Source organism: Mastigoproctus giganteus, chromosome 3 (genome assembly GCF_048544385.1).
Source record: "Mastigoproctus giganteus isolate SK-2022 chromosome 3, ASM4854438v1, whole genome shotgun sequence".
Taxonomy (NCBI): domain Eukaryota; kingdom Metazoa; phylum Arthropoda; class Arachnida; order Uropygi; family Thelyphonidae; genus Mastigoproctus; species Mastigoproctus giganteus.
The window spans coordinates 200,544,600-200,561,829 of NC_143577.1; the positions used below are offsets into that span (position 1 = coordinate 200,544,600).

General features: G+C 37.6%; 1 protein-coding gene across 5 annotated transcripts in view; it reads left to right on the forward strand.

Annotated features, from left to right (window-relative positions):
* The window catches only part of LOC150088570 (uncharacterized), a 453,076-nt gene that overhangs the window by 380,030 nt on the left and 55,816 nt on the right, over positions 1–17,230 (forward strand). For all 5 annotated transcript variants that reach the window (XR_016546740.1, XM_090369575.1, XM_090369576.1 and 2 more), the window contains one exon: positions 2,204–2,251. Coding sequence is in view for 4 of the 5 variants with exons in the window: in XM_090369575.1 (XP_090225701.1) it covers positions 2,204–2,251 (48 nt within the window). In the remaining variant the exon portion in view is untranslated. The remainder of the gene's footprint in view (positions 1–2,203; positions 2,252–17,230) is intronic.

A 17,230-nucleotide genomic window follows, 5' to 3' on the forward strand; every position in this document is an offset into this window, starting at 1 on the left:
GGCAACTTCACATTCACAGTTGAACATTCACAAATGCAAAGTACTGCATATGGTAGCAGTAACCCCAGAGAAATGTACCAATTGTGTGGTGCTACACTCAGGGTAGTGGAGAATGAAAAAGACCTTGGGGATAATTGGGCAGTCAGATATGAAGTTTTCTGAGCAGTGCAGACGGTCTGCAAGAGTAGCTCATGGGGGTGTTGTCAATGTCATACAGGAATTTTGCTAGCAGAGATAAGGTGATTATCCCTTTATTTAAGGCAATAGTCAGGTCACACCTTCAGTACTGCGTACATGTGTGGAGGCCTCATTTTAGGAAGGATGTAGGGTAGCTACATCTTTCCTACAGAAAAGGGCAACAAGGTTGATGAGGGAAACAAAAAGGTGCTCTTAGCAAGAAAGGCCTAAGTTCTTTGCAAATTGCAGCATCTGGAGACTAGGCATCTGCAAGATAATGTAATTGAGGTATATAAGGCCTTGAATGTTTGAACAGGCTCAATGCTGATGGGATTCTTCCTCTTGCTCAGATTATGAACCTGAGGGGGTATAAACTCAAAATTTTAGAATAGATGTGCCAAAATATGCCTTTAGCCAGCATGTTGCTTTAGATTGCTGGAATAAAGCTCCGTCTGTTGTGGAAGTTGATAAAGAATTTTTTTCCCTGTCTTTTCCTTTTCATCCTTCAATTTGCATTATGCAAAAATAGCAATGGTTGGCATGATTAGTTGGCTCCGTACACACCATGGAAAAAAGAGTCGCAGTGATGCTTTTTTTTTTTTTTTTAACTGTACTCTGAGATGTGAAGTGTAGCACGTATATGAAACCCGTTTCTTGTCCACTTTGCAGCCAAAATAAATTCTTTCTTTAATAGGATCATTGTAGACTCTCTGTATGTTAATTATCTAGCTGTCTTCTGGCACTTAACCATGTTTGAGCAACAGTCTTTTGTGGAGAACAGCATTAAAAGCATTGCTGGATTCTAACTGTATGATATTAAAATTATTTTTTGTATCCAGTGTCTTTGATACTAAATAATAGTAGCCAATCAGATTGGTCGGACAAGATCTTCTATTAATGAATGCATGCTGTGATTGCTCTATAACTGCATTCCTGTCAGGATGATCCTTGCATTACTTCTTTATTTGACTCCATTATTTTCCCTGGAACAGAAGACAAGCTTATAGGTCTATAATTGCTCATGTTTCCCTTTAGTGATACCATTTCTACATCTCAAAATCCATAGAGACCTCTCCTGAATCCAAGATGCGTAATTATGGCTAAAGGTTTATTTACCTCTTTTGCTGCTCTTAATATAATTGTATAGATTCCATCAGCCCCCAGGTACCTTATTTACTTTTAGCCTCAACAATTTCTCTTCCAATTTCCTTTCAGTTATTAGTTATTATATTTCTGGCATGCCCATCCCTGCTGGTAAGAAAAGCCTAGTAGTTTCTGTAATTACTTCTCTGAAGGCTTCCCATTTAGAATTTGCAGTTGGTCCCATTTAAAAGAATTTAAATACTGCTTAAAACCTTTATAAAAAATCTTTATGAAAGCAGTCCCTTCTCTTTACTCATAACAGTAGTTATACATCTTGTCTTTACATAAATCCTACATCAATGTGCTGTGACTGCTGCTATCTTGTGATTCTTTCATCTGCAGATTTTTAATGTATGTAGAATTGCTGCCAATAATCAGATAAAGAGTATTGCTTTTCCTTGTTGCCTCTCATGCTGGTGTAGAAGCCTGTCATCCTATAAAGCCAGAAGGGTTCTGCTACTGTGGGAGTGACCATTCCATAAGTTTCTGGTAAATATCTGGAAATTTAAAATTTCACTGTTATAAGACATTCTGATTTGCCAGCCAGCCCACTCTATTTGTCTGTATTGCTCCTTACTATTACTCGTTATAGTCATTTGGCCTATAATGTACTGCTACCCTTATTTTTGTTTTTTTGCCATGATACTTTTACTCATAATATCATTACTCATAATACTGTTTTTCATTATATATCTATATATATTATGCTAACAGCTACATTTGTAAAGTTGTTTGCTTAGTTTATAGCCTTATTAAAAACAATGATAAATTAACACTTATAAATTAGGTTGCATGAATTGTGAATCAACATGTACAATAATTTTTAATGTAAAAAAATGAAAGTAAATGGAATGTTAATTTGTTTATCATTTGTTAATTATAGGGAACAAATTCCAATGGATCACCTGCACTTTCTGACCAGAGTAATGAAGTAAGCATAATATTCCTTTGTTAATGGCTTCTTTGTTAGTCCATGTAAAGTTGAATATTTTTCATTAAATGTAAATATTTACATTTGGGGGTAAATTATATAAACTTCATATATATTAGCTTAAATAATTTTTACCAGCAATATTTTAAGCCCAATTCTAATTTAAATTAAAGAAAGCAAATTATAAATATGAGGTTAACCATTACAGTAAAGAGAATAATATTATAATAAATATACCTCTATTGTTATGCATTGGTGATTTGTCATCTACTTCAAAGTAGTTTCCTTTATAAAGTTATAGACTCTAAAAACATTGTTGGTAGTCTATCCCCTCTAATAATTTGTTTAATCCCTCTTTAAATTTATTGAAACTGCCCACTTATGCAACACCAAACAGAAATTTATTCCATCAATCACTCTCTGGCTGAAAGTGAATTTTCACATCTAACTTCAGCAATTCTTTTATACAAGTTAAATTTATGTCTCCTTGTGCACATTGCCCAAGAAAGTGTAAAGATGCTATCAGCATTTAATTCATTCAATTCATTTTAAGCCCTAAACTCTTCAGTCAGGTCTCCTGTCAGATGTTTAGTTTTTGGATTCTACACTTTATAGAAATACTTTTTTTTTGGTCAGAATTCCTTTTTTGTGACCAGCCTTGACTAACCTTGTTCTTCTTTGAATCTGTTACAACAGCTCACATCCTTCCTAAAATGAGCCTTTCATATCCATATGCCATATACTCAAGATATGGCTTAACCAATGCATAAAACCTCCTTTTTCATGTTTGTACAATTAGTCTTTTTTTCATTCTCCACTGCCTTGAATGTGGTTCATCCAGTTGGTATGTTATTCTGGAATTACAGACACCCAAGTGCTGTACTTTGCATTTATCAGTGTTAAACCTCAATTGCCACTTTACAGCCTACCTTTCTAATTCATCTAAGTCTTATTGAAGTGGCATATCTTTCCAACCTTTGTTGGAGAGATATGTTACTTCAAAGTAGCATATCTTTGTTGGAAAGATCTGCTACTTTATTATCAGAAAACTTAGGTATTAAACTTGACATTCCTTTATCAGTATCACTAATAAATATTTAAAACAATGAGGCCCAGTACTGAACCCTGGGGGACACCCCCTAATTAAGTTTAGTCCAGAAGAGCAATGCTCATTAATAACCACTGCGTAGGATGCCTCTCTGTCGACAAGAGTTTGGAATAGAGGTGCCCTGCCTTGAAAATTTCTTGCTTATATTTGTTATGTGACTTTATTCTCACTTATGCTCCATGATTTTCAACTTTATTCTCTATATTTTATATCTATTTTTTATTGCTTTTAGTATATTGCTTGTGTTAATTCTTAACTTATTTTTACTTATTTATGTATATTTATTTTTATAAAGTTCAGTGATTCAGTTCAAGTAATTTTATTATTGATATGAATCCCGATGCACAAAAAAGAAGAAAAGGAAAAAAAAAAAATTTGTATCCAATTCCCTTTTTTCACTGTATCATAGTAGCTAATTTGATTGGTCTGACAAATTGTCCCTTAAAGTAGAGATATTTGCACACCTCATCTGTATAGACCTTCAAATCGAAGGTACTCTATAATTATGGCCGTAGGTCTGACTTCTTTTGCTTCTTATGGCCGTAGGTCTGACTCTTTTGCTTCTTTTAATATAATTGGATAGATTCCATCAGCCCTTGGTGCCTTATTCACTTTTAGCTTCAATTTCTCTTTCACTTCCCTCATTAAAAATTATTTAGTTATAAGTTAGAATGAGGTATATTTCTGGTACCTTATCCCTAAAAATTTCATGTGAATATTCAAAATATTTATCCAGTTTGTGAGCGACCTGAACACGAGTAGGGTTTCCATGAAAATTAACCCGTGCTTTTGTCTAAGTTGCTGATGCCTCTAAAACCCATTGTCAACAACATCCTTCTAGTGTTAACATAAACAAAGACTTCTTTGCTACTTTTCTTTGGATTCTTAGCGAGGACTTTTTTCAATGTCTTAGCTTACTTAATCCTCTTAGTGACTTTATTGTGAATACGTTTATATTGACTATAGGCTTCTGTAACCATTATTATAAATAATAATGGTTACAGAAGCCTATAGTCAATATCATCCCATGCATTTTTCCTCTTTCCCATCTTGTCTCATAAGTTCATCTGACATCCATTCAAGTTTTAACATTGAACAATATTCAATACTTGGTATGAAAGGCTTAGTAGCTTTTATGATCACTTCCCTGAACATTTTCCATTTAGTAGTTGCATTTATTAACATCAGATTGTCACCTTTTTGAAAGCAAAATCCTTCCCATTTACCCTTGACAGTAATATCTTTAAATCAATCCTACATCAGTATGTTATAATCACTTCCACCTAATAATTATTTTAATTGAATTCCTAATTCATGAAGAGTCACTTGATCAAGAGTATTTCTTTGTTTTGTTGTCTCTCTAACATTCTGGTATAGAAAAGTCATTCAATAAATTCAATAATCCTTCCTAAAATGAGGCCTCCAGACCTGTATGCAGTACTCAAGATGCTGCCTAACCATTGTATAATGGGATACTCACCTCCTTATCTCTACTAGCAAAGTTCCTGTATATCATTTAACAACTCCCTGAGCTCTGCTGGCTGCCTGACTACATTGCTCAAAGAGCTTCACATCTGACTTCACAGTTAGCCCCAGGTGTTCTTCATTTTCCACTACCCTGAGAGCAGTACCGCATAGTTGGTATGTTAGTCTGGGATTACTTCTATCCATATGCAGTACTTTGCAATTATCAATGTTAAACTTCAACTGGCATTTCACAGCCCATCTGTCTGATTTTTTTTTTTTCATCTCATCACAGTAGTTTACCCTGGTTACTGTCAATCTCCCTGCTAAACTCTATACCATCTGCAAACTTGGACATTAAGCCTGATGAACCTTCATCAGTATCATTACTAAATATAGAAAACAACGGGCCCACCAATGAACTGTGAGGAACTCCACTAATAACATTCATTCATGAAATGCAATTAACATTAATAACCACTATCTTCTCCCATGATGGTTGAGTGGGAGAAGATAGTGTGGTTAGCATCAGCCAAAAAAGAAGAAAAAAAAAATACACCTCCCATTTCATCTATTCATTCCCTCCAGTAGTTTATCTAGTTCTTTCTTGAATAGACGTGTGGAAGTTTGCCTTTAGCTAGTGGATAAAGGCATATTTCGGTACATCTATTCTGCAACAGGCCTCGTTGCAGGACTAGTCACCTCGCAGGTAACTAGTCTCCAGACATTGCAATTTGCAGAACTAAAGCCTTTCTTGGTAAGAGCACCCCCTTTGTTCTGCTATTCAATTTCGTTGCCCTTCTCTATGCTTGTTCCAGCCACTCCACTAATAACATTAGTCCACAAAGAGCAGTGTCCATTTATTATCACTCTCTGACTTCTGCCACTTAACCATCCCTTCATTCATTAATGCCACACTGCTCCAGTTTGTAGAGCAGTCTTTTATGTGCAACACTATCAAAAGCTTTCCTGGAGTCCAAGTATATGATATCAGAATTATTTTTTGCATATGTGTCACCTTTTGATATCCTTTTTGTGAATTTGAGATACATTTGCACATCTCCAGTCCATGGGGACATCCCCCTGAATCCTAGGACGCTCTCATGATTATGGCTAACAGTTTTCTTACTTCCTTTGCTGCCTGCCTTAATATAATTGGACAGATCCGATCCACCCCAAGTGCCTTTCTCTTCCAGGTGCCTTTCTCTTCAACAGTTTCTCTTCCACTTTCCTCTCAGTTATTACAAACTCATTAGAGCTCCCTGTTAGAGTTTGATAAACTCCCAGCATCCTCTTCTCTAAAGAATTCCTCATGCGTGAATGTAGATGCAAAATACTCATTCAGTTTGTCAGCAACCTGAGCAAGATCATCAACAGTCAAACCTTCGATATTGAGTGGACCAATTTGATTCATCTCCTTCCTTTTACTGGTTACATAATTAAAGAAGTCTTTGCTGCTTTTCTTTACATCCTTTGCCACAGATTTCTTGTAATCTTCTTTAATCTGTCTGACTTCCTTTGTGACTTGATTGCAGAATAGTTTATATCTACCTTAGGCTTCTGTGGTATCCATTAATTTATATGCATCCCATGCACTTTTCTTCTCTGCTGTGAGTTTTCATCTGTTATCCATTTAGGCCTATACCTTGGAAAGTATTTCTTAGTTGGTATGAAAAGCCTAGTAGTCTCTATGATCAATTCCTTGAACGTTTCCCATTTAGAATTTGCTGATGGTAATATTACACTAGTGAACACATGAAATCTTACAAAAAAGAAAATACCCAATCTTGACTAATTTTATGCTGCTAAACATGAAAATGACATTAAATTTATCAATTGGCTCTTGTTTTCGAATTACAGATGAGGTCTGATAGTAGCAAGTTACTCTACATTATCAACTACTGTGTTCAGCAAAATGCATGGCAACACTGCAGTTTCAGTATCACCAGACTCTTATCACGTGATCGGCAACTGTCACCTTGCTCTGCGTCACATGATAAGTTGTTACTTAAAATGCATCTTAATCCTCAATATGTCTCAGTACTGGGTGATTTGTTCTCTGTGAGGTTCCTACTTTTTGCGCAGTATTTATATTGTGTAAGATTAATATGCTGCATAATTGTATGATTAGTCTGGATGACTACTGTTACGTATGTGGAGACACGTTAGCTTCAAGAAAGCATCCCTTAACTCGAGCCATAAAAAAGCCTACTTCTTGTACTTTGGAGGTAAAGTTGATGACCAGAACCAGAACTGGGCTCCATGCATATACTGCACTACCTGTTCATCAAAACTCTATGGTGTAGGTGAATTGAAAGGGACATTTTATGCCGTTTGCAGTGCCCATGATATGGAGGGACCCGACAAATCACGAAATTGAAAGGGACATTTTAAGGGACATTTTATGCCTTTTGCAGTGCCCATGATATGGAGGGAGCCAACAAATCACGTCACAGACTGTTACTTTTGTATAGTGCCTCCTATTAGAAAAGGGATGACAATGAAGAAAAAGTGAACAGTGACTTACCCAAATATACCATATGCAATTCATCCCGTGACCTCACAGTAAAGTACTACCTATTCCTGAACCACCCAACTGTTTTTCTGTACACTCTGATGAAGATGAAGACACTGATGAACATTAACTTGATATACACAAAGAAGTACAATAGCTGTCTACGTCAAGGAATCCACCATTTTGTCCAAACCTTTATTCTTCTGAACTACATAAGATCACAGAAAATGAGCTTAATGACCTCATCAGGGATCTCGAACTTCTCAAGAATAAGGCAGAGCTTTTGGCTTCAAAGCTACAACAGTGGAATCTTCTAGATCACTCTGTGAAAGTGACATTTCATACTAAAAATAAAGATTGATAAATTCTATCAAACAGAAAGTGAACTCACTGTTTGTAAGGATGTTGATGGTCTAACGGCAGTAATGAACATGAGGCACATTCCCAAAGAATGGTGACTATTTAATACACGTTGCTAAGGTTAGCCTTAAGGCTGTTTTATTATGTATGCTGTCCACAAAAAAGAAACATATGTAAACATGGAGAACATCCTCTTAGGTGTACACTACTAGAAGTATATGTGGTGATTTTAAGGTAATTGGCATTTTATTAGGACTACAAAAGGGTTACACTAAGTATTATTGCTTTCTCTGTGAGTGGGATAGTCGTGCCAAGGATATGTACTACGAGAAGAAGAGTTGGCCTTGACGAAAATCATCAATGCCTGGAATGAAGAACAGCATTTGAACCTCTGGTAGATCCAAATAAAGTTTTGCTTCCACCACTCTACATCAAACTGGGGCTCATGAAAAATTTCATGAAGGCTTTGGAAGGGAATGGTGCTGCATTCACATACTTGCAAGAGGAATTCCCAAGACTTAGTACAGAGAAAATGAGGGCAGGTGTTTTCACTGGTGCAAAAATAAGGCAACTTTTCAAAGATGAACAGTTTGAATGTGGCCTTAGTGATAGGGACAATCAGCATGGAAAGCCTTCTGAAATGTTTCGACTGGTTTTCTAGGAAATGTTAAAGCCAGTAACTACAGGCAGCTTGTTGAAGATCTCATTCAACAAACTGGGGTGCAACATGTCATTGAAGATGCATTTCTTGCACTCTCACCTGGATTTCTTCCCACCAAACTGTGGTGGCATCAGTGGCAAATGTGGTGATCGCTTCCATCAAGACATTACAGTGATGAAACAAAGATAAAAAAATAAAATGGCATGCCATTATGTTAGCCGATTATTGTTGGATGGTGAAATGGGATGCTCCCGAAGCTGAATACAAGTGAAAAGCGAAAAGGTTCCTTGTTTGATACAGGTATGTTTGTAGCTACATCATACTGCCGCCATTTTAAGCACTATTTTCATGTTTAGCACTCCAAAATCTAAAAAGTAAACTTACTTTCATGACTGTAACAAGATATGACCCAAAATTTATTGTTCAGTGTTATCATTTGTTTCCATTGTATAGAATTAAGACACTGTCTGATATCACTGTTTGTCACTTTTACGAAAGCAAAGAAATTCTCCCTTAACCTCGATGGTAGTTACATCTTTAAGTAAATCCCTAATCAGTACACTGTGATCACTGCCACTTAGTGGTTCTTTTATCTGCAGATTCTTAATGCATGTATAATCACTGCTGATAATCAGATCAAGAGTATTATTTCCTCTTGTTGTCTCTCTAACATACTGCTGTACAAAACAGTCATCCAATAAATCCGCAAAAATTTTGTTAGTCAGTAAGTGACCAACCCACAAGTTCCAGTCAATATCTGGAAAGATAAAATCCTCCATTATAAGACATTCTGATTTACTGGCCCACTCTATTTCTTTGTACAGCTGTTTGTTGTACTCATCAGAGTCATTAGGGCCTATAACACACTTCTACTCTCATTTCTGCTTTCCCGGTGCTGATGTCACTCCAACCTGATTCAACATTGTACTGGCAACCCATGTCAACTGCCTTAGACTTTATGTGCTTCTTAAGTGAGAGCATAATCAGTTTCCCTCCTATCCTGTCTGTCCTTTCTGTATACATTGAACTCCCCATATTCAAATTCCACATCCCTTATATCTGAGTGACGCCATGTCTGCATTTGATGTTATGACCAGCACTTCAAATTTATTTACTGTACTTCTAGCATTGGTGTACATGCAAGTATACACGCGCCTGTTCTTACTCTTAGTTACTCTAACACAGCTTATGTATTTACTTTTCTTGATGGCTCTCAGCAGTTCTTGAAATTCCCAGCACCTTGCTTTCAAGGCTGCTGCTCCTTCCCCAAGCTAGTAGTTTTCCAACCCACCTGACACTGCCTTGATAGAATCGGCAAATATTCTTGCATCCTTTCTATTTAAGTGTATCCCATCCCTGTATAAACAGTCTCTCCTCTTAACAAACACACACCATGCTGAGTAAAAATTATTAACCCATTACTGGCTATTATTGTAATATACAGTTATACGGCAGTATGGCATTAAAGGCAGTGACTTGTCTTTACTGCCAAACCGCTCCAATTTGTTCAGCAGTCTTTTATTAGCATTTTAGCATTAGTAGAGGCACATGATGCTAGAAAGCATATACAACATCTGCCAAAAATAAATAAATAAAACTCTTCCTATTTCAATGATCCATTTGTTCCAAATGTTTGTCTAATTCTGCCTTAAATTTATTTAAGCTATCAACTTCCACAACAACAGATCTAAGTGTGTTCCAGGATTCAACTACCCACTGGCTAAAGGCAAACTTCCACACATCGTGAGTTACGGTTAAATTTGAAAGTGTCTGCAATTCTGCCCAGACATGATAGGAGGCAGTATATGATGAGAGCCTTGTCAATCAATTTGGCTCTGGAGCAATTGTGCAAGGCACAAGAGGTAGAATTTTTTCAGCATGGTCTGTGCTTGTTAACAGGAGAGACTGCTTCTACAGAGATGGGATAAACTTAAATAGAAAGGGTGCAAGAGTGTTTGCTGATGCTGTTGAGGCAGCATTAGATCACAACTTGGTGGGCTGAGAAGTGGCAACTGAAGTTTAACATTGACATATGCAAAGTACTGCATATGGGTAGAAGTAACCCCAGAGGAACATACCAACTGTGTGGTACTACGCTTAGGGTGGTAGAAAATGAAAAAGACCTGGGAGTAATTGTGCAATCAGATATGAAGTTTTCTGAGCAATGCAGACAGGTTGCAAGAGCAGGTCATGGGATTTTGTCAATGATATACAGGAATTTTGCTAGCATGGAAAAGGAGCTGTTTATCCCTTTGTATAAGGCAATAGTCAGGCCACACCTTGAGTACTGGGTACAGGTCTGGAGGCCTCATTTTAGGAAGGATGTAGATTTGCTTGAGCATGTACGGAGAACTGCAACAAGATTGATGAGGGGATAGGATAGCAGGACCCCTGCTGTCCCCTCAATTGAAATGATTGAGGTGTCTATGGCCTTGGATGGGTTGAGCATGCTGAATTCTGATGGGATTCTTCTGCTTGATCAGATTACAAACCTAAGGGGTCATAAATTCAGATTGAGGAAAATTTGCCTTTAGCCACCAGATGGTTAATTGCTGTAACTAACTTCCATCTGTTGTTGTGGAAGTTGATAGCTTAAAAATAAATTCAAGGAGGAACTGGACAAACTCTTAAAGGGTTGTGTGAATTTTTTTATTTATTTATTTTTTTTTGGCTGAGGCTTGAGTATCCATTGATTACCACTCTGTCTTCTCCCACTCAACCATCCTTTAATCCATTGTAGCAACTTGCCCTTAATGTATACTTCTCCAATTTGTACAGTAGTCTTCCATGTGCAACAGTATCAAAGGCTTTCATGAAATCCAAGTATACAATATCAAAATCATTTTTTGCATTCACTTTCTTTGTGACCACATCATAATATCCAATGAAACTGGACTGACAAGACTTCCCCTTAACAAATCCATTCTGTGTCTGAATTATTACTGCTGTCTTGTCTAGATGATCCTGCAATGCTTCTTTAACCAGTGACTTTATTTTTCCCTGGAACAGAAGTCAAACTAACAGGTCTATAATTACTCGTGTAATTACCCTTTGTTCCCCCCCCCCTTGTGAACTGGAAATACATTTGCATATATCCAGTCCGTGGGGACTTCCCCAAAGTCCAAGTTTGCTCTTATAATTATGCCTAAGAGTTTGCTTACTTCCTTTGCCACCTCCTTTAATATAAGTTTCAACAATTTCTCCTCAACTTTCCTCTCAGTTATTACAAAATCAGTTAACTCCCTGTTAAGAGTTTGATAAACATCTGGCCCTCTCCTCCTTGAATAACTCATGTGTGAATGTAGATGCAAAATACTCATTTTGTTCGGCAGCTATCTGAGAATGATCACCTACAGTTAAACCATTGATATCAAGTGGAACAATCTGATTTATTCCCTTCCTTTTAGAATTTATATAAGTAAAGAAGTCTTTGCTGTTTTTCTTTGCATCCTTTGCCCAAGGTTTTTTCATAATCTGCCTTCGCTTGCCTAACCTCCTTTGCAACTTGATTACAGACTAGCTTGTATTTACTGTAGGCTTCTGTGTCGCCTGACAATTTATGTGCATCCCATGTATTTTTTCTGCCACAAGTCTCATTAGTTCATATGACATCCTATTTGGACCCAAACCCAGAATTACTTCCTTGAATGCTTCCCATTTAGAATTTGCTGGTGGTAACATCATCATCAGTTGGTCCCACTGTATAGAGCCTAAAAAATCTCTGAGACCACTGTAGTCACCTTTATGAAAACAAAAACCCTTCCCTTTACCCCTGATGGTAGTTACCTCTTTAAGTAAATCCCACATCAGTGCACTGTGATCGCTGCCTCCTAGTTGTTCCTTTATCTGTAAATTCTTAATGCATGAATAATCACTGCTGATAATCATATCAAGAATGTTACTCCCTCTTGTTGCCTCTCTAACATACTGCTGTAGAAAAGAGTTATCCAAGTAATCCACAAAACTTTGCTAGTATGCGAGTGACCAAACCACAAGTTCCAGTCTATATCTTGGAAGTTAAAATCTCCCATTTTAAGACACCCTGATTTACTGGCCCACTCTATTTCTCTGTATAATTGTTCATTGTACTCATCAGTCATTAGGTCTATAACAAACCCTACCCTCATTTTTGCTTTCACAGTGCTTCTGTCACACCAAACCAAACTGCCTCAACATTGCACTGCTCATCTGTGTCAACTGGATGCACTTCCTTAGGTTTTGTTTTTCTTAACGGCATAAATCCCCCCACACACTTCCTATCCTTTCTGTACAAATTGTACTCCCCAAATTCCAATTCTGCATCCCTTATACCTTATGTGTAAGAGTATAAAAAGTCTTCCTGAAATCCAAGTATGTGTTATCCAAGTTATTTTTTCTGTCTAGTTTCTTTGTTTCTGCATCATAGTATCCAGTCAGATTAGTCAGAGAATACTGCCCCTTAACAAATCCATGCTGTGACTGAAATATAATTGTATTCCTGTCTATGTGGTTCTGCATTACTTCTTTAACTAGACTCCATTATTTTCCTTGGAACAGAAATTTAGCTAAGAGGTCTGTAATTACTCATGTAACCTTTTGATCCCCCTTTACAAATTGGAGATACATTCTCACATCTCCAGTCCATTGGGCCCTCCCCTAAATCCAAAGATACTCTCATAATTATAATTATGGCAAATGGTTTCCTTACTTCCTTTGCTGCCCTCCTTAATATAATTGGTTTAGATTGCATCCACTCTAGGTACCTTTTTTAATGTTAAGCTTCAATTTCTCTTCCACAATCCTCTCAGTTATCACAAAATCATTTAGCTCCCTATTAGATTTTGATGAACTTCTGGCATTCCTTTCCTAAAGAAGTCCTCATGTGTTGATGTAGATGAAAATGTCTATTCAGTTTATCAGCAACCTCATCAGGATCATTAACAGTTAAACCATTGGAATCAAGTGGACCAATGTGATTTAACTCCTTCATTCTACTCTTAATATAAGTAAAGAATTTGCTGCTTTTTTGGCATTCCTTGCCACAGATTTCATTTAATCAGCCTGAGAAGATTGCCTAACCTACTTTCTAACTTGATTACATGCATTTTTTTTTTTTTTTTTCCCTCTGCCACAAGTCTCATCAGTTCATCTGACATCGATTTAGGTGTAAGTACGGAACAGTATTTCTTAGTTCCTTTGAAAAGCCTAGTTGCTTCTATGATTACTTCCCCGAATGCTCTCCATTTAGAATTTGCTATGATAACATCATTAGATGATCCAGCTGTTGTCATCCTTACTTGAACATTTGAACAAAGCCTTTTTCCTTTACCCTTGCTTATACCTTGAGAGTAGGTATAAGCAAATCCCACATAGCGCACTGCGATCATGCCACCCAGACAGGTTTTTTGCCTGAAGATTCTTAATGCATGAAGAACTACTGCTGATAATCATGATGTTCATCATAACCTCAAAAGTCATGCAGTATGACTGATGACTTTTGAGGTTATGAGTTGCAAGTCATAAATAAGCAACAAGCGGCATTATAAGTCGTCACTGGCACCCATATCAACTGTGGATGTACTCTTCTGTACTTCCATTGTATTCCCCACTTAATCTCATTTTAATGGGATTAAGTCGTCAAATCCAGACATTGTAGAAAATTAAACCTTCTAGGCATCTACCCCTTCAATCTCTCATAAATGCTGAGTTGGCAGCTAATTTCTTCCCACTCTCTGCAGTGGGAAGAATGTGCAACTTGTGAAATGTCACAAACATTTCACAAGTTGCACATTTTTTTAGGATCTGGTACACTGGACCAAACCTGTTGGAAATTCTTTAGAAGGCTTCTGGATCAGTTAGTGTATAATCTTGCTACCTCTACTCTGCCAGATAGTGACGGGAGGGAGGGAGTCCGAGTAGTGTGATGCAGGGGGACATTGTTGAGGCCACGTTATGTTAAGGATCTGGGTATATTCTTACCATGTATACACGATAACCAAAAATTTCATTACTTCATACAGCATGTCCCTCCCACTTTTTCTTACTATTGAATACACCATGAATATTCAAACTAATAGAGTAAGCTTATCTGCGGAATGATCTAAACCTCCCAAACACTTCCTAGTTCATTTCACAAATATATGTGGTCTCAATTCTAATCTCAATGTTCATTTCCACTTGCAGTCTACCAAACCCCATGTACTTTTTCTGACAGAATCTCAGTTATCAGTTGATTCAACTACTAATCATTTCAGTTACCCAAATTATTTGCTGTATGATTCCTTTCGCCTCAAAGGTGGCACTTGTGTATATGTCTGTCCCGACATTCCGTCAGACACTTGGTAATTTGGAATCTCCTCTGGCTTAAAATCTCTCTACCTCATTGTGTCAAATTCATCTGTTGTCTCTACTATGTTCCCAACTCCGCTAATCACTTGGAGCTCTTTGACTTCCTATCTTTGCAACTTGACTTTCTCCAGTCCAACTTTCCTAACAATGAGGTAATTTTCCATGGTGATTTTAATGTTCACAACTCCAGCTGGCTTCCGTTTTCTAGTCACACTGACCCACTGGTCGAGATGCTGAGGCTTTTGCAATTACTAATGACCTTGCACAGATTGTTCATTTACCTACAAGAATACCAGACAATCCTAACCATACAGCCAACACGCTTGATATTTTTCTCACAAACAACCTTAGAACTTCAAAGTACATGGTCGAAGTGAGTGGTCCTTTAGGCACATCAGATCACAACTTGGTGATTGTCTCTTCTCCAACAGAACCTTTATCTCATAGCTATACCCAACCTCGTATTGTTTATCATTACAATAATGCAAATTGGGACGACCTGCGAGATCACTTTTCTTTTCCTTGGTTGGATTACTGTTTCAAAACTGCTGATGTCAATGTTTGCTCAGATCGTGTCAGTGAAATTATTCTTGTAGGAATGGAATCCTTTATTCAACACTCCACTTTAAAATCTCATCCTTTATCTAAACCTTGGTTTTCCAATAAATGTACTAAGGCTGTTCAAGAGAAGAACATTGCATATCATAATTGGCTTGTTTCCAATTCTTCAGTTTCAGTTTCTGCCTACACCAAAGCTTGCAACAATTGTAAAGCAGTTATTAATCAGTACAAACTAGATTTTGAACAGGCTAAGGGCAGAAAACTTGCTTCTTGTCCTATGGTAGCCGAGCATTCTGGTCTTACCAAAGCTATTGGCCGCAACTTTTGCCCATCTCTGCTCCCACCTCTGTCAAAATCAGATGGTTCTGTTGTCACTTCAGCCAACGATAAAGCTGACCTGCTAGCATCCCATTTTCTTTCCAACTCATTTATTAATGATCTTGGTAAAGCATATCCCACCATTCCCAAAATGCTCCATTCAATGCCTCCATGTGGTCTTCCGTCAAAAGGATGTCAGAAATATTGACGAATCTTGATGCTAAGAAAGCTCCAGGTCCTGATGGTATTTCTCCACTTGTTCTCAAAACCTGTGCTCCTGAACCTACTCCTGTTCTTTGCCGCCTTTTTTCACTTTCTTATTCCATAGGTGTTTTTCCTTCTGCTTGGAAATTTGCTCATATCCAGCCAGTTCCTAAAAAGGGTGACAAATCACTGTCATCCAATTATTGTCCCATTGCAATTACTTCTACTCTTTCTAAAGTAATGGAGAAGTCAATTCACCGCCAACTCTTAAACTACCTAGAAACCTTCCATCTGATCAACAATCGCCAGTATGGATTCCGTCAGTGTCGATCCACTGGTGATGTTCTGGCTTATGTTACCCATTTATGGAAAAATTCAATGGAAAAGTTCAGTGAAACACAAGCAGTTGCTCTTGACATCTCAAAGGCTTTCGATCGTGTTTGGTATAAAGGTCTTCTAAACAAGCTTCCACCTTATGGTTTGCCAACTGTTTTTTGTAATTGGTTATCCAGTTTTCTCTGATTGCTCACATAGGGTGATGTAGATGGCTCTGTGTCTTCTAACTTCTCCACTAATGCCGGTGTCGCCCAAGGTTCAGTTCTTTTCCTCTTGTATATTAATGACCTTCTTCCATTGACTGGAAATCCTATCTGTGCCGATGATAGCACATTGTATTTCACTTTCCATTTTGAAAAACCTTGCCCTGCTCAATCAGCTTCAACTTCTCGAATATCCGCTACCAATTCCTTAATTGCCAATCTACAGGTAATTCTCCAGTGGGGGAAAGACAACTCAGTTGATTTCAATTCTTCTAAAACTCAGTCTTGCCTTATATCTCACAAAAAGGATTCTTCTGCTCCTATGCTTACCTTTGGTGACACTCCAATTTCTAGGCAAAATGATATATCTCTTTTGGGGATTACCCTGACTTTTAATCTCTCTTGGCACAAGCACATTAAAAATATTGCTTCCTCTGCATCTAAAAAACTTGGTTTTCTTTTTCATTCTCGGCATTACTTTTCTTCCAAACAGCTGTTCACTCTGTACAAAACGCAAATCTCCCCTACCATGGAATATTGTTCCCACATCTGGGGTCGTACTCCCAAAATCTCTCTCAGGCTTCTAGATTCCATTCAGAAGAGGGCAATTAGGTTAATTAATGACTTCTCTCTGAGTCTCTACACTCGCTGTCTCATAGATGTACTGTGTCTGCTGCATGCCTTTTCTCCAGATACTTCCATGGGCACTGTTCTTCTGAATTGGCTTCTATAATTCCCGCTCTCTTTCAAAACAGTCCGAACACTTGCTGTCACAAGCCAACATCCATTTACTGTCCAACTTCAAACTCACAGAACCAACTTTTCATCTTCCTCATTTATTCATTCAACTGCCGTTTTCTGGAACAACCTTCCTTCATACGTATTTCCTGGCACCTCTGTAGCCAGTAGGCAGGAGCAGCAG